Below are 21,977 nucleotides of genomic sequence, written 5' to 3'. Positions count from 1 at the left end.
TGGAGATGTCACCAAGCACAGATTGTCCCAGTCCCTCAGAGAAATGAGGAGTTTTTCAGAGGGTCACACCCCCTCCTCTTTGCCAGCAGCTCCAATTCAATTCCCACAGAGTGGGAATGCCCAGGGATTGGGTGGCAAGTGTTGAAGGGGAGCATCCACCTCCAGGTAAGGAGGATTCCGACTCTCCTGCAGCCCTGGAGCCAAGGGAACAAACCCCATGGACACATCCTTGTCCCATCCCCACCTGACTGGTGGAATCTGTGGGAGCAAGGCCAAATGGATTTGTGTAACCCAGGCCACTTCCAAGGACACAAAGCTGAAGTCCTTCATCCCAGGACTCTGACACTGAACATCTCCCAGGAACAAAATTGCCTTAAAAGTCAAACTAAGTATTCCAGGAGAGGCTGATCCCACAGACACGGACAACACTAAACACAGACCCTAAAAAACACAAGGATGCTCTCCCAAACTTTTTAAACCCTTTGCTCTCCTCTGCATCCACAAGGAATTCCATGCCCTCTGTCCCTCCTGCCAGGTGCTAATGAGGGTTCCCTTTCCCCTCAGGCAGCAAATTCCCTTTTTGGGGGAAGAGGGCCAAGGATTTGTCCTGTGTCCACCCCTGGCAGGCACAGAGCCAGGGACACGCCGGCATTCCAGATGTCCGGCTGCCGGCACAGCGACTCCGGCTGTGCCAGGGCTGTCCTGCAAATGAGCCCGGCAAGACACAAAGAGCCTGATTTCCCAAATTAAGCTGCTGGAATTACTCATCCCAAAATCAGCAGCATCAGCTGCTCGCGGTGACACCAATTACGCACAGTCACTGCCCAGTGCTGCTTCCCACTCATCCCAGCACATCCCTACTACAGGCATTCCTGAGGCATGGAGCAGTGGAAATTCAAGCAGGAATTATTTTATACCAAAAAAAAAAGGTGGATTTAGATGGGATATTGGAAATAAATCCCTCCCTGTGAGGGTGGGGAGGCCCTGGCACAGGATGCCCAGAGTTGTGGCTGTCCCTGGATCTCTGGAAGTGTCCAAGGCCAGCTTGGATGGGGCTTGGAGCAACCTGGGCTTGTGGAAGGTGTCCTTGCTTGTGGCAGGGGGTGGAAGGAGGTGATCTTTAAAGTCCATTCCCACCCAAACCATTCCAGGATTATTCCAGCAGAAGTGCCACCAGCTTGGGACGTGGAATAGGCATGAGGTGACAGGAGAAGCTGGGAGAGCTCTCTCTGGACATGGTGAGGACACACCTTGGAGCCCCCTGGAGCAGCCATGGATCAGGGGGAGGTGGGCTGAAGCAGGCAGCTCCAGGGAACGGCGCCACGGACGCAGAGCGGAGCTTTACAGGAGTCTCTCCTTGAAATGATTTTTGCTGGATCACCAGCCTGGTTTTCAGGGACACTGACTCATCTCAGGAGGGCTCTTGCTGCCGGTTGCACTCCGGATCAGGCAGCAATTCCTGACACACCTCCCAGCTATGGGGGAGCATCCCTGAATCTGCCAGCTGCATTCTTCTCCTTGACAGAGGCCAACTGGGATACCCAGAGCCAGGGAATCATGGACTGGTTTGGGTTGGGAGGGACCTTAAATCTCATCCAGTGCTGCCCTCTGCCATGGGCAGGAACACTTTCCACTATCCCAAGTTGCTCCAAGTTTTGTCCAGCCTGGCCTGAGACACTTCCAGGGATGGGCCAGCCACAGCTCCTCTGGGAAATTCATTCCAGGGCCTCACCACCCTCACAAGGAAAAATTCCTTCCCAATCTCCAATCTATACAGGTGCTCTGGCTGTGGAACACATACCCCCTTGTCCTGTCACTCCAAAGTCCCTCTCCAGCTCTTAGAGACACTTTAGGCACTGGAAGGGGTTCTATGCCCTCCCTTGAGCCTTCCCTTCTCCAGGCTGGACACTCCCAGCTCTCCCAGCCTATGTCCATCCCTCTGGCATCTCCATGGCCTCCTCTGGCCTCTCTCCAGCAGCTCCACATCCTCCTTATAGAGCAGGACATGGCATTCCAGGTGCAATCTCATCAGAACAGGAGAGAGGGGGAAAATCCCCTCTCTGAAACTGCTGGCCATGCCAGGAAAAAATTTACGTGGGAAGAAAATGGAGGAAAAATCCTGGCCCATCCCCAGAGCCCACCCCACCCCCATGCTCCAGACACAATCCTGGAAGTAACTCACCTTCTCCCAAAGCACTTCCAGCAGCTCCAGAGCCCCAGCCCACATCCATCCCACCAGCACAGCAAGGAGCCCACCAGGACTTCCAAAGGGGTGGTAACCCCCTTTAATTCCCCTTTTATCCCTCCTCTGCTCCAGCTGTGAGGCTAATGGGCAGCACCTGGGATGAGCAGGGAGGGAAAACAGGAAAAGCTTTTACCAAGAGCAGAACCCCAACATCTCAGGAATAAAAAGTGGTTTTGGGAGCCTCCCACTGTTTCTGGCCTGTCCATCCAAACCTGACAACACCATGCCTTCCACCTCCTCAGTTTCCTGGGGATAATGGGCCCATCCATCTTCCCCTCCCACTCAGGGGTGTCCAAATCCCCTTCCCGACTCCCGCGCCCCAGCCCCGCGTGGGTGCAGCTCCAGAGGCTCTAATGAGGGAGCTCATTTACCGTGACCTAAATATTCCCTGTGCTCTGCTCGCCTGCCGCGGCACCTCCGTAATCCATGGAACAGGAGTGGGATTTCTGCAGGGGAGGAGGGTCAGCATCTCCCCATCTCAGGGTTTCTCTGGCCATCCTTCTCTCTGCTCCCTGCATGAGCTCCCTGTTTGGGGCAGCCCCAGATTCTCCTCCTTCCCACATCCCTTTTTCCCCTCTGGGAAGCAATCCCAAGGGAAGGAGGGGCTGGGACTGCTGGCAGCCACCCCATCCCACTGCCCAGAAGTGCTTCAGGACCGGGACAATCCCATCAGGGAGTTTCCTCCTTGTGGAAACCATGGCCAGCAAGGAACAATGGATGGGGTGACTGTGGTAGAATATTCCAGCACAGCCAAGCTCCCTTCCTGCTTTTCCAAGGCTGTTTCCCTAGGGAATGCACAGCTAATTTAGCCAGAGGTCGGGCTCCCTGGGCCTGGGCTGAGGGAGGATGCAAATGGGACAGGTTGCTATAAAAAGCCACCAGCAGCTGCTTTTTTTGGAAGTCAGGTATTGATTTTTCCTTGTGGAGCTCTGACTGGAGGGCACAATATGGAATGGGGGTGGGACCCTTTCCCGAATAACAGAGCTGGGAGTGATCCCAACGGCGGCACATCCCACTTGGATCAGGCATGAAAGGTGATGAGCAAAGCACAATCCCACCATTGGCTCCAAAAATTACCCCAATCCCACATCTGTTCCCTCCTTTCCAAACATCTCTCTGACACTGCCAGGCCCTGCCCCCTAAGAGGGATTCCTGGATATTGCCACCACTTTAGGGACATCTCCCATGGAGGACCAGAAAGCTGCTGGGCTGGGGACATGGTGCAATCCATTTGACCATCCATGGAAAGCTCTCTGGAAGCGCAGCTGCATCTGCCCTGAGGGTCCTGGATGTTCCCATTCCTCCTCTCTCCCTCTCATTTTCAATACCTTTGCCAGCAAAAGGAAAAATAAAGGAATTGCTGCTCGCAGCAGAAGTGATTTTCCACTCCCGCCTCTCTCCCACACTTGGATCAGCCAGGACCGTGGCCTGAAATCACATTCCATGCATTAACATCAATCCTTCCAAGAATCCCCCCATCCCGGCGGCGCTCCGGGATTTTCCGGGATGGTCGGTGGCTCTGTGTGGAAAGTGGTCCCCGCTGGTGGCGTTCCCATGGCAGGTGAGCCGGGATGCGGCCCCGTCCCATCCCGGCTGGTTGCGGGAACGGGGGGATCCGTTCCATCCTGGAATTCCCGTCGCCCCATGTTTCCCGGGATGCTGGGACGCTCCGTGCCCCGGCGCCTCGGCCCGGGTCGTGCAGCGGGGCTCTCCCGTGTATCCCGGGCCTCTCCCGGTAGTTCTCCCCGGGAGCCACGAGGAGGAGCTTTCAGACCGCACCGCCGCATCCCGGGGCTACCGGAGCATCCCGCTGCGTCCCAGTGATCCCTCTTCCCAGACATCGCAGCGCTCCTGGAGCATCCCTGTGCCCCCAGGGATCCTGATGCTCCCAGAACTCCCGATCATCCCATCTGTTCTCAGGCTTCCCGGTGTTCCTGGAGCATCCCTGTGCATCGAAGGGACCCAGTTCCAATGCATCCCAATGCTCGCGGTGCATTCCAGTGTTCCTTCTGCTCCCAGAACTCCCAGTGCTCCTGGAGTATCCCTCTCATGGATCCTCATGCTCCCGGTGCTCCCAGTAAACCCCTCTGTTCTCAGGGTTCTCTGTGCTCCTGGTGCATCCCAGTGCTCCTGGTGCATTTTCAGTGTTCCCACCGTTCCCAGTGCTCCCAGTGCTCCTGGTGCATCCTGGTGCTTTTTCCCAGGATGCTGATGCTTCCAGTGCATCCCAATAGTCCTGTCTATCCCAGTGCACCCCAGAGTTCCTCATGCTCCCATCCCAGCATGTCCCAGTGCTCCTGGTGCCATTGGTTCCCATTGGCCCTTCACACCCATTCCCAGGGCTGCATTCCAGGGATTCCATTTCCTAGATCCTTTCTCCCACCTCATCTCATCCCTGTGGAAATCCACCCAGGAAGGGCTGGATTCAGAATAGGATTTTACCAGAGTTCTCCAGAAGCTGCTCCAGCTCCTCCTGCCTCGTGCTGCTGCCCTGGGGCTTCCACGTGGATGTCTCCTGTGTGCTGGGATAGTGGCCCATCCCATTCTTTCCCGCTCCTTCTCATCCTATCTTATTCTTTCCCATCCTTTCCCTTCCCATCCCACCCCATATCCCATCTCATCCCTGGTGGAAGTGTTGGCATGAGGGAAATGGGAGCATCTCCAAGATGGGCGCCCGCATTCCCGCTCCTGTCCAGCCCTAACCATCACACCCCTCCCTTGGATTTGCACTTCCAGCTCCTCCAGGATGGATCCCCATCCCATTCCTGCTGGCAGCCGGCTTGTTGGATCCTCCCTGGCACCGCGGTGGAGCCGTTCTAAATCCGGCACCTGGGATTGGGGTGGGAGGATTTGCGTCAGCCGGTGACACTCGGCTGAGGAGGGGGATCCCAGCGGGATGAATCACGCGGGGAGGAGTTCCCCGGAGCAGGATGGGGCCCAGAAAGGGTGAGACACTCAGGATGAGGCTGGAAGGAAGAGGAAGAGGAGCCTTTCCTGTTCCTGGAGGAAAGTCAGGCTGGGATTGTGGGATGTGCCATCCTCTGCTTTCTTCCCACAGCCCCCTGGGATGGGGAGATTCCCTGGAGCCCAGCAAGGCTGAGCTCAGCATCAGTGCTTCCCTCTGCACTTCCCAATTGGAACAACCTGCCCTGAGTGTGTTCCTGCTGGACACAAGGGCATGGGAGCTCATCCACACTTGAAACCCCAAAACATCAGCAGTGGATGGGAAAGCACCATTTGGGGCTCCTTAGATGGGTACAGACATCCCATCCCATCCCATCCCATCCCATCCCATCCCATCCCATCCCATCCCATCCCATCCCATCCCATCCCATCCCATCCCATCCCATCCCATCCCATCCCATCCCATCCCTCTCCCACTCCCCTGGGAAGGATTCCATCCAATATGGGCAGAGCTGACTAACAAGGGCAAGACCCAGCAGGGCCCAATTAAGTGCTGGCACTGTCCCAACTCCTCCCATCCTAGCCTGGAGTGCCTCCATGCCCAGAGAATTCCCTGCAGGAAAGCAGGGAATAGCAAATTCTCCCACTAGGCTAATGCTTCCCAATGCCTTCTTCCAGCTCGTGTCTCACCTTCCTGATAAAGCGCCTATTGAACATCATGGACACACCCCAGCCACAGGGATGGCTCTGGAGCCTCTGGAGCACCAACACTTCCCTCTCCTTCCCAGCTCTTGGAGAGGAATCAGGAAGAGCGACAGGCGCTGCTGGAGCGCTGCAAGTCCTCATCCAGGCAATGAAATGGCCCATTCCCAAAATACCCACGAGGATCACACATCCAGGGAAGGCAGCAGGTGCTCGACAGCGCTGGCGGGATCCTGCTGCCTTCCAAGTCCTTTTTGGGAATTCAGACAGCCTGCTGTGCCACGGAACGTCTCTATATCCATGTGGGAATAACGGGCAGGGGCAGGAGAGCGGGTTCATCATCCCGGCGCTCCCTGCCGCGGCAGGAATTGCTTTCCCGCACTGCGCTGGAGCATCGGGAAGCCCATCTGGCGCTCTCCGTGCCAGAAGCTGGGAATTTGTGGAGCGTGCCGGAGGTGGCCGGTGCCGGACATCTGCTCCCGGCCTCAGGGAGCGCGGGAGCGGGAGGGGACCGGCAGCGGTGCATGACTCCGGAGCCGCGGGCTGCTGGAAGCGTGCAGGGAGCTGATAGTGCCAACATCTGTCAGCAGCTGGCACGGAGCCGGAGCTCTCCCTACCCAACACAGCATTCCTGGGATGGCTGCTGTGTTTGGATCAGGGCTGTGCACTGGGGACTCGGTATGGAGCAGGACCAGCATGTCCCAAAGAGCCTTTTCCAGTGTCCCCTTTCTCACTGCAGGACACAAATCCTCCCATCCCACTAAATTGGGTGCAGAGGCTCTGGTGATGGTGTTGAGGAGGGATCAGATGGGATTGGGATTGCTGTGTGACCTCTTTTCAGCAGAGAGGATAGGATGAAGTTTCTGTTGCCCTGTGAGGTTGTGGGAGGCCCTGGCACATGTTGCTCAGAGAAGCTGTGGCTGCCCCATCCCTGGAAGTGTCCAAGGCCAGGCTGGATGGGGCTTGGAGCAAGTGAAAGGTGTCCCTGCCCATGGCAGGGGGCTGGAATGAGAGGACATTTAAGACCCTCTCCACACCAACCATTCCAGAATTCCATGATCTTCATCTGTGGTGCTCACACTGAGAAACTGGCCCCTTCCCAAGCAGCTGAAGATCCTGGAATCCCAGAATGGTTGGGGTTGGAAGCAACCTTAAGGCTCATCTCTGTCCCTAATTAGATGGGAGCTGTTAGAGGGGCTTGGCACAAGCTGTTCCCAACAATCCTTAGCCATTAAATCCCTTCTCCCAGCCATTAAGTGCCTCCACAAGCAGCTGTTTATCTCCAGGCCGGGATGTCAGACGCGTTCCCACCTTGGCTCTTCCCGTAGCTGGCATGGGATCAGCCTCCCTCCTCCTTGCTTCTCCCACCCCTCTGATCCTGCCTTTCTGTATCCATCACAGGCAGGTGCTGGAGGCTTTTCCAGCCGGATTTGCTGCAGCACTCGTGGGGCTGTCCTGGACTTTGCTCTGGTGCCTGCGGCAGGACGGAGATGTTTGGATAACAAGCGGATGTGGCAGCACTGGCCATGGATCATCACCCCTGTGCCATCGCCTTCCTGCACTCCTCCACCCCTGGCTTGCCATGAATTTCTGACATTCTTGGTTTTCCTGGAGTCCTTTGTGCAGCCAGAGTTTTTTGCGATATTCAAGCAGCGCTCATCCCATCTCCCTGCCCAGCCTGAGCTGATGGGTTCTGTGGGATCTTCTGCCATGTGCCAGGTTTTGGTGCCCACTGGATAAAGATTGGGCATGGCCGTATCTTGGCATCACCCTGGAACCATGGAATCCTGTTTCTAGATGGATCTTTTCCCGAGAATTTTTCCTCCGGGCTACTTCTGCCCACCCTCCTGCTGCCTTCAGAGGGAAAATCCAGGCCTCTCCCAAGGCTTTGGAAGGAGGGTTCACCCCAAAATGTGTCTGGGGAGGCAACTTGTCCGAGGTGGCTGTGTAAAGTTTCCCAGGTGTGGGAGAAATCCATGGAGCTGCTGGTGAGGGGAATGGGTGCAACAGGAACGTCTCTCTCTAGCCCTTTCCTGTCTGAATTTCAGCCAAATCCTTCCTTTTCTGTCTCTATCTGATTTTTCCTGATCCCACTGACCTCATCCCTGCCCTCACAGCCATGAGAATCAAAATTGCTCATCATCTATCTGTCCATCCATCCATCCATCCATCCATCCATCCATCCATCCATCTGATGCAGGAACGATTTATCCCTAATTGTACAGTGACTCGGCCTTTCCATCCTCCAAAATAAACCCCGGAGAGGCACTTTGGGAACTCCTGAGGAGCCAGAGAGCTCGGCTAATAGAGGTCACCGCTCATTACGGAGCCGTGCTCCGCAAATTATCCACCATCAGGATGCAGAGAGCGGTGGTTTCGGATGAGCTGAGAGCTCCTGGCTCCATGTTGGCAGCGCCGGAGCACTTTGGAATGGGCAGGGAAAGGGCAGTGCCTGTGCTGTTCCTTCCCTGGCCAGAGTGTCCAAGGGCAGCTTCTTCCAGCTCTGCCTTTCCCAGGCATCGACCGCCGATGCTCATGAAAAAAAGATGATCCAAGGCCGGCGCTGAAGGGCTGCGAAAGCAGTGGGTGGGAGGATGGTGTTCAAAACGATTTCAAGGAGGGGGGAACCACTCCCAGGCTGTGTCCCAGCACGGCTCTTCCCCTGGCAAAAGCTGGAATGAAGAGTGGGATCATCCAGACACCCTGTGTCATCATTCCCAGCTTCCCCTGGGACAGCATTCCGTGTGCTGGGAGCACCGATCACTCCCAAACCCCTTCCTGGCTGGTTCCGGCCTTCCCAGTCAGGATCCAAAGGCACAGCGGGGACGCTGGGAGTCGGGCCCTGCTGAGTCAGGGCAGCGGGGCTGGACCGACTCCATCGATCGAAACCTGATCCCAAATTGGCTGCAGAGAAGGACCCCGGCACGACCCGGCTTTGAGCTGCCAAGAAGGACAAACCCTCCTTGTCTCCGCAGGATTTTGGGAGGCAGGATCCATGTGTCCCTAACCCAAACCCACTGCAGAGTCTTCGGGTTCCACATGGGGTTCTCCTGCATCCCGTGGCTGCCGCAGGCTCGGAGCCAGCAGGGAGGATCCTGTGGCGCAGCCTCAGATCCCGTCTCACCTGCCGAGCGACTGCTCCCAGGACAAAGTCCACGCCGCGACCTTCAGCCTCCACCTGCCGCCTTTCCCGGCTTTCCTCGGAGCTTTCTGGGCACCCTGGTGATGCCAGAGGGCCCAGAGCTTCCCTCACTGTTCCAACAGCCAGGGCATCCCTGTGGAGCCAGGGATGCCTAACACTGGGAAGGCAGTGGCCTCCAGGATTCAGAGAGCTCAGCCAGGAGAGTTTATAGCCAAAATCATCCCAAAAAGACAAGGAGCATTGGGAAGCTGAGGTTTATATACACCTCAGACTGGATCATGTGGCACCATGGAGTAGGGATGATGTGGTAGGAGGACAGGGAATATGTGACATCCCTCATGGTCACACACCCTGGCTCATATCTCTCCATCCCCAGCATTCCACATGAATTATAATCCATGTTCCTGGTTCCAATTATTTCGTTCTTTTAATACTTTTCTGCCTGGTAGAGGAGCAGGAATAAATTCCTTGGATGGAGAGTGCACCTCCAGGGCTGGATGGGTGATCTCCCAGCTCTGTGCAGGAGCATCCCAAGCTCTCCACCCACATTCCTGATGTTTCAGGCTCTAACTGGAAGACCCTAAAATTCCCAACGTGCCTTCCTTGGGAGCCACCACACCTTGGGCCCGCCCAGGGACGCGCTGGCGTGCCACAGGCACGGAAAACTCCAGCAGCTCCGAAGGGCTGGAGCCACGCAGAGCAAACAGGGAGGATATGTCGAGGGCAAATTGTGCTGGCCATGGCGGGAATGTCCCTTGGAGCCACTGGCAAATGTGGCGCCGAGGAGCTCTCCCATACGACGGATGCTCCCTCTGTAATTAAAATATCCAGAGGCTACTCAGTCGCCACCGGGATAATTATTCCCATTCCGCGGGGGAGGCCTGGCTGGGGCTCTGCTGCATTCCCCGCTTCCCACTGCCCCCACGGCCGGGCTTCCAGCCTTCCCTGCGGATCCACAGCCCGCGGATCCACTGCGCTGCTCATCCACGGCCCAGCGAGCTTGTCCATCATTTATCCACTCATGGAATAACACACGGGAGGATGAGCATCCCCCCGGAGCCAATCTCCGCCGCTCCCCTTCCCGTACCCCCGGGGGCCTCTCCCGGGATGCGCACCGGGAGGCGCCCGGGGCGGCTCGGCGGATCCCGCCCGGCCGCCGGACCGGTTCTGCCCCGCGCCGTGTTTGCACAGAGAAGGCAAACACGGCCCTGCTTCCGCAGCGCCGGGAGCGGCGGAGCGGGAATAGGGAGCGATGGGAACAATGGGAGCAGCAGCCGGGTGCCGCTGCCGGCTCATTAACATCTTCATTAGCTGTGACAAGCGCCGGGTCACCGCCCGCTCATGTCCGACTTGAGGAATAGTTCGCTTCCTAACCCCCTGTAATTGCTCCCGTTAGGCTCCGAAAATTTCCGCGTTTCCCATGGAATTACCCCCCGGCTTGGCCTCGGCACGGAGATTAATTTGGATAAACAGCTCCAGCGAGGAGTAATAAATACAAAGGGAAAGGTTCTCTCTGTTGGGTGGGGAGGGAGAAGAGGGAATATCCATTCTCTCCTCCCAAAAAGAGGGAAAAGGAGGAGAAAGGAGCTGGATGACTCCTTCTGGAGCGGTCAAGCAGCAGAATGTGCCTTTTCCAGGAAGTCCTGAGCAGGCACTTGGGAGACATCCTGGAGACACTGGAGTGTCTTCCTGCCCAGTAGGGCCAGGCTGGTTTGGGATTTGGTGTGCCCAGGGATTGAGAATGGCAGGAGCTTCAGGCATCCAGGGCTTTAGGATGGCAGGGACTCAGACACCCAGGGATTTGGGAATGCAGGTGTCCAGTCACCCAAGGAATTGTGGCACCTAGAGTTTGGAGTGTCAGCGGTTTAGACATCCAGGGATTGGGGACACCCAGGAATTCAGAATGGCAGGTTACCTAGGGGTTCACTGGGGGACTCACAGAGCCCTATTTTGGGCCAACTTTCTCCTTCCACGCTGGCCTGAGAGGAAGGAAAAGTCTCCCGGGCAGGTGCCGGGGCGCGGCGGGTGTCGGAGGCTCACGCGTGGCCCTCGCCGAGGCGCCGGGCCCGTGACTCAGCAGCGCTCTCCACCCACCTGGCCCCGCTGGAAGTGACGGCGGGAGCGGCTGAGTGGGAGCGGGAGGTTACGGAGCTGCCGGGCTGTCTGTGCGTGCGGGGATGGGGATTTCAGAGCTCGCTGGAGTGTGTGGGAAGCGAGCGGGGAGGAGTGGAGTGAAAGCCAGGGCCGCTGAGTGAAAGCCAGGGCTGCTGCCAAGGGCTCCATGAGAAGATTCCCACGAAAGGGGCAGAAATTGTTCCAAAATCAAAATAAAGCTCCGTAGCCACAGGAAGATGCTCTGTCAGCCCTGGAGCACAGAGGGGCAGAGAGGTGCCCTTTTCTCAGCCCATCCGGAGTGCCAGGAAGGCTGGCAGCAGGCTGGCACTGCACCCCCTCACTGGAAGACTTTTGCCAGGGTGTACGTGCCGGAGTTTGCCTGGCACGCGGCTCCCAGCCGGCTTTCCAAAGTGGGATGTGGCTGGTCCAGCGCTAAGGTGCTCAGAGAAGCTCCCATCCCCAGGGAAAGACCATCAGAATGGAGCCCCTGGTGTGAGTCAGGCACAGGAGACCAGATCCCTCATCCCTCATCCCTTATTCACCTGCCAGGGAATTCCACAGCATTGGGGAGTCGCCATTGCCTCCAGTTCAGCCCCATCCCTTAATCTAGTGCCTGCTAGTTCAGGATTTTTATGAGGAGATGTTTCCTGCTTCATTCCCTGCTCTAAACCCAACCTAGGAGCAAGGAAAGTCCCATATTAGTTTCCCAAAGAGCTTCCAAACCATGGCTGTGGTGGTTTCCTGCCTTTTCCTGGCCCAGTATAAGTCCAGAGAGATTCCAACTTATTCCCAAGAGTCTGGGTTGGAAGGGACCTTTAAAGGTCATCTGGTCTGAGTTCCATTCCACAAGGTCAGGTTGGGCTCTGCCTCTGGAGGTTCTCACTAGTCCTGGACCAGCCAGGACTGTCCCAGCCCCATTGCCCCATCCTGGGATGAGTCCTTGACCCCATCACCCCATCCTGGGATGGATCTCTGATCCCCTCACCCCAACAGAAACTGGGAGCCAGCACAGTTCCCAGTTCCAGGAGAAAATGCCCAGTCTCCACCATCTTTCCCCCTACCGTTGCCTCCATCTGTGGGCACATCCTGCATCAGCAGAGCCTCCTCCTTGGCCGCGCCCCCTCGCACCCCGGGGACGCCCAGGCCAGAGCCCCTGGAACCTGACTGGAGCAGCAGGAATTCGCCGGGAATGGCCTTTGCGCGATGGGTGGTGGGGGGGGGATAAGGGTAGCGAGCTCCGCGAAATCCACTCCGTGTTTTTCGGCGCCCGCAGCGCCCGCCGCGCCCGCAGTGCCCCGGCAGCGCCCGCCGCGCCCCGGCTCACACAAAACCCGGCCTGGATCCCGCCGGAGCGCGGCACACGGAGCCTGCGGGGGCCGACAGGGATCCCGCGCGCGGCCCCACGCGTGTGCGCGGGTACCCGGGGCGGGCTGGGCCTCCTCAGGGAATTCCATCGTGAGAACACGGGCGGGCTGCCCTGTGTGCCGCCCCTGTGCCTGCCCGCCTGTCCCTGCCCTGTGCCACTCGTGTCCCCCTCCCCACGCGGGTGACACACGTGAATCCGGGGGGACCGCGACCCCGCAGCCGCGTTACCGGCGCCGTCAGTGCGGGCTCGCGGGGGCGTCACCGCGGGCGGTGTCACCATCCCACGCGTGTCCCCCTCTCTCCGTGCGCATCCCAGACCACCCCCCCCGCCCCCCCGCCACTCCGCTCCCTCCTCCCTTCCCGGCGGCTGCAGTTTCCAATCCCGCCAGCAGCGAGCAGCAAGTGGATGCAGGATCGCGCCGCACACGCACCCGCACACACCCGCACACGCACCCGCACACGCACCCGCACACGCGCGCACCCCGCAGCAGCGGGCGGCCAGCACGGGCTCCGCGGGGCTCCCGGCCCCCCGCCGCCGCATGCGGGCCCCCGCCGCCCCGCCGCCGCCCCCCGCCCCGCCGCCCCCTCCCGCCGCCGCCTCCGCCGCCGTCTGATGAGCCGCGGCCCCGCTGCACCGGGCAGCCGCCGCCCCGCCGCCCCGCCGCGCCCCGCCGCCGCCCGCCACCATGTACCTGCACCCGGAGGCTGCCAGCGCAGGTGAGCCCCGGGCCGCCGGGGAGGGGGGGACGGAGACACGCAGGGCGCGGGGACACGCACCGGGGGTGGCCGACCGCTCGCCGCTCCCCCGGGGATCCGCCGTGGCCGCTGCCCGCTTCCCCCCGCGCCTCCCCGGGAGTTACGGTAGTTTGGGGAGAAAGTCACCGCCGCCGCTGTCACCGCGCTGCGGAGCTGCCGGAGCCACCGACACCTCCCGCCCGGCGACACCCCAACCCCCGCGGGCAGCATCCTGCTCCCCAGCCCCCCAAAAAACACGGGGTGTGCCCCAAACCCCGTTTGGGTGCCGGCGCCCAGACAAGCACCCAGTACATCCCCCCTCTCCTCGCCCTGCAGAGCTGCTGGAGCCCCGGATCCCCCCGGGACACCCCGAACCCCAGGGGCAGCATCCCACTCCCCAGACCCCCAGCAAAGCCCCACACCCCCGGGAGAGCCCCAAATCCCGGCATCCAGACCAGCATCCAGCGGTCAGCACATCCCTGCTCCTCACCTCCCGCCCCCTCCGTCCTTCTGGGGGTCCCCGTGCCCCGTCCTGCTGCACCTCCGGAACGACACCGGGACACGCGGGGGTGTGCGGCTGGGGAAGGGGCTTTCTCCGGCGCGGATTTGCTGAGCTCATGCTCGGAAGGCAGCAGTCGGCCCCGCACCAGGGAATCTGGGACGCTGGCGGGGACGTTTTGGGGGTGCCCGAGCCGGTGCGGAGACACAGGGATGCTGCCGGAGCGATGCGGATCGGCGGGGCCTGGCAGCTGTCCCCGGCCGTGTCCCGGGGCCCGGGGAGCGGGCAGAAGGACAGCGTGTCCTGCGGTGGCGTGGGGACGTGCCGGCGGGGACGCGGGGACAGCGGGCGCCGCCGGGGAGAGCTGCAGGTGCCAGGCCTGCGGGATCCGGCAGAATGGGGCGCGCCGGGCACCGCCACGCGCTGTCACCCGGGGCAGGTGACGGCGTCACCGCTGCCCGGGAGTTGGCAGCTCCGGCCGAGCCGCCTTCGAGGGGAACTTTGCGCCTGCCCGCAGGCTGAGCGCTCCCGCCGGCGGCGGCTCCATCCCGTGCCACCGCGACCCCGCAGGGATGCCCGGAGCGCGGCACGGCACTGCTTGGCCCAAGGTCACCCGGCGGGTGGGTGGCCGAGGGGGGACGCCAGCCTGTCCCTGCCGGGAGCAGTGTGGCAGGGCTGCCCTTCCCTGCCGGTGCCCGAGATTTGTTCCTGCCTTGTTCCCCCTCCAAACTTTGCACCTGCCCCAAATTTGTCCCCCTTCTCCCTGCCAGATGTCCCCGCCGGCGGCCGGTGGGCCACCGACGGCTGCTTGTGCCGTGTCCAGCTCTGTCTGGCAGGCTGGAAGCTCCCAGGGCAGAGCTCGGGCTGCCGGATTTGGGGGGACAGACCCCCTGTCCCCGCTTCCCAAACCCCGTGCTCCTCAGCTGCTGGGGTGCCCGTCACGTGGGAGTTTTCCCACGTCACTGGCGGCGGCTGTGCCGTGGCGCCTGGAGCCGTGGGGTGCTGGGGGTGCACACACCTGTGCAAGCACCCTGGCACTGCCTGCTTCCCTGGATGTTCCCACCTTTCCCGGATTTTCCAGACGTGGTGCTGATGGGGTGCCGGGTCTGTCCCCCACCCCGATGGAGGCTGAGGGGGTTCTGACATCTCACACCCCCGCAGGATTTGGAAAGAACCAGCCAAGCCACATCCCGGAGTGAAGCAGTGCCTTTTGTCCCCCCAGAACCCTGGCCGAGGTGGCACCAGCCTCGTCCTCCTCATCCCCTGCTCCGTGTCACCGTGCGGGGACAGTGGCTGCGGCCCCCAGCGCTGGCTGCGTTTCATGGGGGGAGAAGACGCCGGGAAATTCGGGAAACTTTGCTGCCCAGGGAAAGAGGGATCTGGGGGGTAACGTGGAGCCCAGAGGTGCTGCTGGGGCAGTCTGGTTCTGGGGTTGGAGACACTCGAGGGAATCTGGTCCTAGCTGGCAAGGGGTGTTGGGAATTGGGATCAAGCCGAGGTGCTTCCCAAAACGGCTCCTGCCAGCTGGAGGCTTTTTTGGGGAGCCGCAGGGGGCTGTGCTGCTGCGGGACCACCAAACGGTGTGTCAGAAGAGCCGCGTCCAAGCGCGAAGCAGAGCTTGGGGCTGCCCGCAAAGGTGCCCTCTGTGCCACAGGGACAACGTCCCCCTTGCTTTGGGAACACCAGACAGCTCCCTTCCCCTTGCCAGACTTTCCCCCATCCCTGTCCCCGCTGCTGGCGCCAGCCGTCCCCTCTGGGGTGACATTCGCATCCCCGAAGCTCCATCTCAGCGCAGCGAGCAGGTGCCGGGGGCCCTGCTCCCCACGTCCCCATCTTTCCCGGCTGGAAGCGTTCCGAGCAGAGCCGCGCGGCGGCTGGAGGTGGTGAATCAATAACCAGGCAGCAGCTGCCTGTTTTCCCCCCGCACCGCCTCGGAGCGGGCGATGGAGCCCCTGGTGCTGGCGCGGCCGTGGAAGCGGCTCCCCCAGGGCTTGGGAGAAAAGCCGGCCTTCCAAAGGAGCCGGCACACGGCGAGGAGCGAGGCGGGGGCCGGCGGAGGGGCTGGAGCGGGATGAGGGAGCGTGGCGGGCGGGCAGGCAGACAAAGAGCGCAGGGATGGCAGCGCACGGGCCTCGCCGGGAGCCGGGCACCTGCTGCAGCCCCGCGTCCCGCGCGGCGCCGGCGCGGAGCGGGAGCCCCACACCCACCCGGGACCCCCATCCTGTCCGCTCTGGGGTCCCCCTCCCTGCCAGCCCCTCTGCTCCAGCCCGAGGGATGCTCCTGCCGCCCTCTCGGAACATCCCCCGCGGCCTCACCCCGGCCCTTTGTCTCCCACGGCGACTCCATCCCATTTCCCCGTGGCTGTGGGGGGTCCACGCGGATGCCGAGCCCCCCACGGTGGGGGTTCCTTGCTCCCAGCAATCGCCACCAATTCCTACCCTTTCAGCCTCCCCACGCCCGCACTGACGTGTCCCAGGACCCCCCTGAGCACGGCTGGGGCACAGCAAGGGCAGGGATTGGGGGGCTCCCCCCCGGGCAGGGGGTCTGGCAGGGAGGTCTTGCTGATCCCCCCTGACTCCGAGGAGCAGGAGAGGAGCTGGAGGCGGCTTTTCCAGCGCCTGATCTCGCGGCTTTTCCGCCTGCCGAGGAAGGAGGGGGGGAGCGGGGAATGAAGACAGATGCAGATAATATCGCTGCCACCCCCCGGCCCCCGGGGGCTCAGCTACAATATCCATTATGGATGGATCCGGCAAGGGAACGGCTCCCGGAGAGCCGCCGGAGCGCGGGCATGATGGGCAGAGCCCCAGGGTCGAGCAGGGGGACGGACCCCCCTGGCTGTGCCTGGCAGGGGGACTGGGGGACGTGTGTGGGGCCAGGCTGGGCGTGGGGAGCGGCGGGCTGGGATGCGCCAAGCGGAGCATCCCCCATCCCTGTGGGTGCCAGCGTGGCTGTGGCACGGCAGGCTCCGCGCCCGCCTGCCAGCCCCGGGTGCCCCCCCAGCGCCCCGTCCCCTCCTGGCGTCTCCGGGCCTGGCTGCAGGAGGGAGAGGGTCACCTTGGGGGGAGTTAATGAGGTTTGAAGGGAAGCGGTCGCGCCGGCGGGGACGGAGCCGGCGCGGCGGCGGAGGGACAGCGCAGCACAGCAGCCCCGCTCCCGGCCCTCCGAGGGGGGCACAGCCCGCGGATGCACTCCGGGGGGCCCCGGCTGTCCAGGGAAGGCGGGGTGATCGGTTCTTCCCCTGCGGGACACCGGTGGCTGCGGGAGGGCGATGAGTCCTGTCCCCGCTCCACCATGGATGACCATCCGTGCTGCCCCATGGATGACCCTGCCTCTGTAACCCTGGAGGATGCAACCCCGGCATCAGGCTCCCCTGGAGGATTTCCACCATCCCCACTGCCCCCCGGGCACCTTCCCTTCCCGTATCTGAGTCCCCAGTCCTCCTTCTGGGGCCTTCCTCGGCCCTTCATTCCCCTCCTCTGCCTCCTCCCTCCGAGCAGCGTTTCTCCATCTTTCCGTGTGTTCCCCTCCAAGCCTCCTCTTCCTCACCCAGCACCACCAGCCCCCGGGTCTGAGGGCTGTGGCCGACCCTGAGCATCCCCCATCCTTGAACTCCCTGCGGGAATCCTGTCCCCACGGTGGCCTGGCTGTCACCCACGTGGAGCCCGGGTGACGTGAGTGGGGGGCGCTGCCCGGGGGCAATCAGGGAGCTAGGGAAGCCAGCGCGGGGCTCGTGGAGCTGGGATGGGCTGCGAGGAGCCTGACCGCCCTTGTTCCCTGGGAGCCGCTGGCTCTCTGCCTTCCCTCTCTCCTGCTGTCACCCGAAGGGCTCGGGAATGATGGAGAGCCCCGGGGCGAGAGGCTAAGTGGCGACGGCGCGAGAGCTGGCAGTGCCACTCGGGATGAGAGCCCAGCCCGCTCCTCCGTGCCCGCTGCCAGAGCCAGGAGAGGATTCTGCGCCAAGGGAAGGGGGGCTGGGGTGACTCCAGGGTGGGGAGCGATGCCCAAGGGCTCATTTTGGAGCAGGGATGACGTGGAGCATCAGCCTGGCTGGGGGATGAGCAGCATCCTCTTGGGAGAAGAGATGATGGGGATGGGGATGGGGATGGGGATGGGGATGGGGATGGGGATGGGGATGGGGATGGGGATGGGGATGGGGATGGGGATGGGGATGGGGATGGGGATGGGGATGGGGATGGGGATGAATGCAAGCCGCGGGAGCAGAGGGGGTGCCAGGGTTCTGGGTGCTCCTCGGGAAGAGAGACAGGGTGGGGACCACGAGGCAGAGAAACCACACGGCTCTCCGGAAATCCTTGGCCAAAAATAGCCCAGCACCAGGGAAGGAGCGCCTTCCCTTGCCAAATTCTCCCTCCATCCCCAGCTCCCGCTTGCCATGGCCGCAGAGCGGGGACAGGTGGCATCAGGGCTGGAGGGGACACAGGAGGGTCTCATCCATGCATGGCAGCTGGCAGGGATAGGGGATGTCTGGGAGCATCTGGCTGGAGCCGTGCAGTGTTTTGGGACGGTGTTCACCTGCCCCAGCTCCCCGTGGTGGGGCCGGTGTTGGTAGGTTCTGCCACCCGAAGCCCCCCAGGACTGGCAGCTCGGCGTGGGGGAGGCAAAGCCAGCCGGATTGACAGCTCCGGGGGATGGACAGATGGCTGGATGGAGAGGCAGATGTGTACGAGGGATGGATGGACGGATGGATGGATGGAGAGATTGATGGATGTGTTGGAGAGGGGGATGCATGGATAGACAGACAGATGGGGAGCAGACGCCCGTTCTTGCCCAGAGCACGCCTGGGGTGCTGAGCTGTGGCACCACTCCTCTCCCCCAGGGCTCATCCCAGGATCCTGCTGGGCAGCGGGATGGCCGAGGGGCTTCCAGTGATCCCTCACATCTACAGAGCCCCTGGGAGCACGTGGGCAGGTGGCACCGCCAGGCCCAGCTGGCCCAGCCCTCCAGCTCTTCCACGTGACACTCCAAGCCTGGCTCGCAGCATTCCCAAAATGCCCACTGGGTTGTTACCAGGGATGGCAGCAAAGCCCCGTCCCCCTCCCTGCCCATCCCTTCTCCCTCTCCCTGTGCCAAGGGCTTGGATTCCACGCTCCTGCTGTGCCCGCCGGGGTCCTGGCCCGCTCCCCCTCCCCGCCCCGCGCCTGGGATCCTGCACAGGAGCAAAAGCTGCAAATTCACAGCTTTTCAGCTGCATCCTAAAAATAAGAGGTTTGGGAAATATCAAGCAAATGAGTGGGAGGATGAGAAGAGGAGGAATTAATGGCCTGGCGCCAGGCAGGCAGCATCTGGGAAGCCCCGGCGTGACAAGGCGGCCACCTCGCTCGATGCCGTGTGGCCCGCCACCCCGGCAGCACGAGGGGCTGCTCCGACGCCACATTCCTGCCCTATCCCTTCCCATCCCACAGCTCCTCCCCGGCACCACCATCCCCATCCAGCCTCGGCGTCACATCCCGCTCCGGCTCCGCAGCTCACGACGACGGCGCGCCGTGGAATGTTGGAGGGGAGGGGGGTGGAGGGACGCGCTGCTCGCTTGGCACCTTCTCCCGCTGCCCTTTTCCCGGGAATGCACGCGTTTCCGCTGCCGGTTTGGCGGCTTGGCACATGGAGCCGTTTCTCCGTGTGGAGCTGTGGATGTCGGCTTTGATCACCACTTCCAGGGAGCTCAGTGGGAGCTTGGCCTGGCGGGGGGTCCCCATAGCTTTGATTTCCCCTCCCCCCCCAGGGTGCTTGGCATCCATGAATCTTGCCGCTGGAACAGGGTGAGTGGGAAGATGCTCCAGGAGATGGGGCTGCAATACTGAGCAGCTGCCAGGGACACAGTGTCCACAAAAGCTGGGAATTTCAGGGTCTGGATCCAAAAATATGGCCCTAAGAGCCTGGACAGGGCCATCCTCACTGGGACACCTGCAGAGAGGTCGGTTCCAGACGTGCTGCCACAGGTGTGAGGCTTGTTCCAAAGCCTTTGCTCATCCAAAGCCTCTGGTACTCCATGAAGATTCCAGCCTCTCCATCCTGTGCAGGAGCTATCATTTGGGAGAGCTGGAACCATCCCTGGATGCCTCTTGCAGGGGCTTTGCCTTCCCAGCATTGCTCCAGGGCCGTGGGCTTTGGCTGGAGGTGATGGGTCTGAATCCTGGGATTGGCACAGGGAAGCAAGGAACTGGGGGGAAATGGGTGGAGCTGCCCGTGAGCCTGATGGTCTCACTGTGCCGGGCTCAAGCCATGCCTGTCCTGGAGCTGAGTGAGCACAGGGCCACCAGCACCACAGAGCCACCAAGGTGTCCGAGGCTGCTGGGGTGCACAGGGCCACCAAGACGCCAGGACCACCAAGACACACAGGAACGCTGGGATGTGCAGGCTCGCTGGGATGCACACATCTTCCAAGAAGCACAGGATCACTGGGATGCCCGGGGATGTTGGGATGTACAGGATCACTGGGATGCCCAAAGCAACCAAGACGTGCAGGACCACTGGGATGCCCAAGGACACCAAGATGTGCAGGATCACTGGGATGCCCAGGACCACCAGGATGCACAGGGATGCTGGGATATGCAGGATCACTGGGATGCCCAAAGCAACCATGATGCACAGGATCACCAGGATGCCCAGGGACACCAGGACGCTCAGGGACACTTCTGGGTGTCCCTGGGATGGGCTGTGCCACAGCTCCCACATCCACCATTCCTGCACATGCTGGAGCTGAGCAGCGTGTGGGATCCGTCGGCATTGGCAGCTCTTCCCAGCTTCGGGCGCATCTCGCCGGATCTCCGGCTCACGCGCCGCTGGAGAGGACTAATCCCTCTTGGATCTCCGCACCTCTCCTTGTGCCGGGGTCGGGTGTGAAGTGTTTCCTCACATCCACAAAGGCCAAGGCTCGCTCGTTCTCCGGAGTCAGCTAATCCCGAGCCCGCATGAGCGGCGGATAAAGGAGGATAAGCACGCGACCGCATCCCTGCCTCCCAAACCTTCCCATCTCCCGCTCCAAAGTGGGCACTGTGAAGGGTGCACGAGGTTCTCTGCTTGACCTAAATATGTCATGAAGACCCTTTCCTTGAATCCAGAACTCTCTCCGACCCTCTGCCTGCATCCAGAGCCCTCTCCCTCTGGAACAGGGACCCTCTTCCCTGGCTCACGCAGCACCGCACAAATCCCACGCTGGAGAGCTGCGGCGCTAAGGAGGCAGGTAATCCCCTCATCAATAACGGCCTGGAAAAGTGGAATTATATCCCGTCAAGTGGCATTGAATCCTGATGAAAGAGCCGCAGGGATGTTCCACCCCCTTCCCAGCCTCCGCAGCATCCCCTGCTCTGCCAGCACGTGGGACGGGATTGGGACCTCGATCCCTCCGAGGAGGGACGTGTGGCCTCCGCCTAGTGCCCCCCCTCACTGTGCCCTCGGGATGAAGCAAGACCAGCGAAAGACTGCTGGGATTTGGGACATGGCCGCAGGGACCCCATGGCCGTGGACCCTCAAGTCCCACCCAGCCGTCTCCGTGCTCCCGCCTGGATCCGCGCTGGCAGCCGCGGAGATTTATGGAGAGCGGCGGGGAAGGAGGGCCAGCGGCGGCGTAAACAAGCGTCGTGTTTTCGCCTTGTCACCCGCTCCCGGGGCTGTGTCCCGGTGCCACGCAGCTCCCCGCGTCCCCCCTGGATCCACCCGCCCCAGGGCATCCCGTGCCGCGCATCCCAACAGGCACAGGGACCCCCACACCGCGCCCAGGGGTTGGGGACGCGCCAGGAACTCCGAGCGGCTCCGAGTCTTTAATTAATCGAGCTCTAATTGCCTGGAAAACGAGTCATTTAAGTCATGCTGAGGGCGGCGCAGCCTGGGGGCTGGAATCGCTCCCCTCGCCCTGGGGACACGGCGTGATCCCACCGGGAAGGGCCGGACCCACCCCGTACGCAGGGACACACCCTGGAGCCCCCCCAGGCAGGATCCCGCTGGTGAATCCATCAGGATCATGGGCTGACGCTGGGTTTGGGGGTGCGGTGGCACCTTGGCACGGGGAATTTGGCCCCGGGAACCGGCGCTCACTGATGTCCCTCTCCGGACGCTGCCACGGCCGTGGTGGCCTCCGCAGTGCCCACCCTTCCCTCGCCTTCTCCTTTGATTCCCTCTCTCCAGACTAATTTGAGGATGAGCTTGACCCCGCAAAGAGGATCTGTTGAAGCTCCGGGCTAAGCCAGAGCGGTCACGGTGCTCCCAAGCTGGAGCAGGGATCTCCAGGCGGCGGGGCAAGGAGAGCTCATCCCAAT

General features: G+C 61.7%; 1 protein-coding gene across 5 annotated transcripts in view; it reads left to right on the top strand.

Annotated features, from left to right (window-relative positions):
* Positions 1-13,039: 13,039 nt before the first annotated feature.
* The window catches only part of SYT7 (synaptotagmin 7), a 26,188-nt gene continuing 17,250 nt past the window's right edge, over positions 13,040-21,977 (top strand). For all 5 annotated transcript variants that reach the window (XM_021555966.4, XM_021555963.4, XM_021555965.3 and 2 more), the window contains exon 1: positions 13,040-13,190. In XM_021555966.4, the coding sequence (XP_021411641.1) occupies positions 13,160-13,190 (31 nt within the window). In that variant the 5' untranslated portion in view covers positions 13,040-13,159. The remainder of the gene's footprint in view (positions 13,191-21,977) is intronic.

The sequence above is a fragment of the Lonchura striata genome, chromosome 5 (assembly GCF_050655825.1).
Source record: "Lonchura striata isolate lonStrDom1 chromosome 5, ASM5065582v1, whole genome shotgun sequence".
Lineage (NCBI taxonomy): Eukaryota > Metazoa > Chordata > Aves > Passeriformes > Estrildidae > Lonchura > Lonchura striata.
This window is presented reverse-complemented; position numbering and strand designations above follow the sequence as displayed.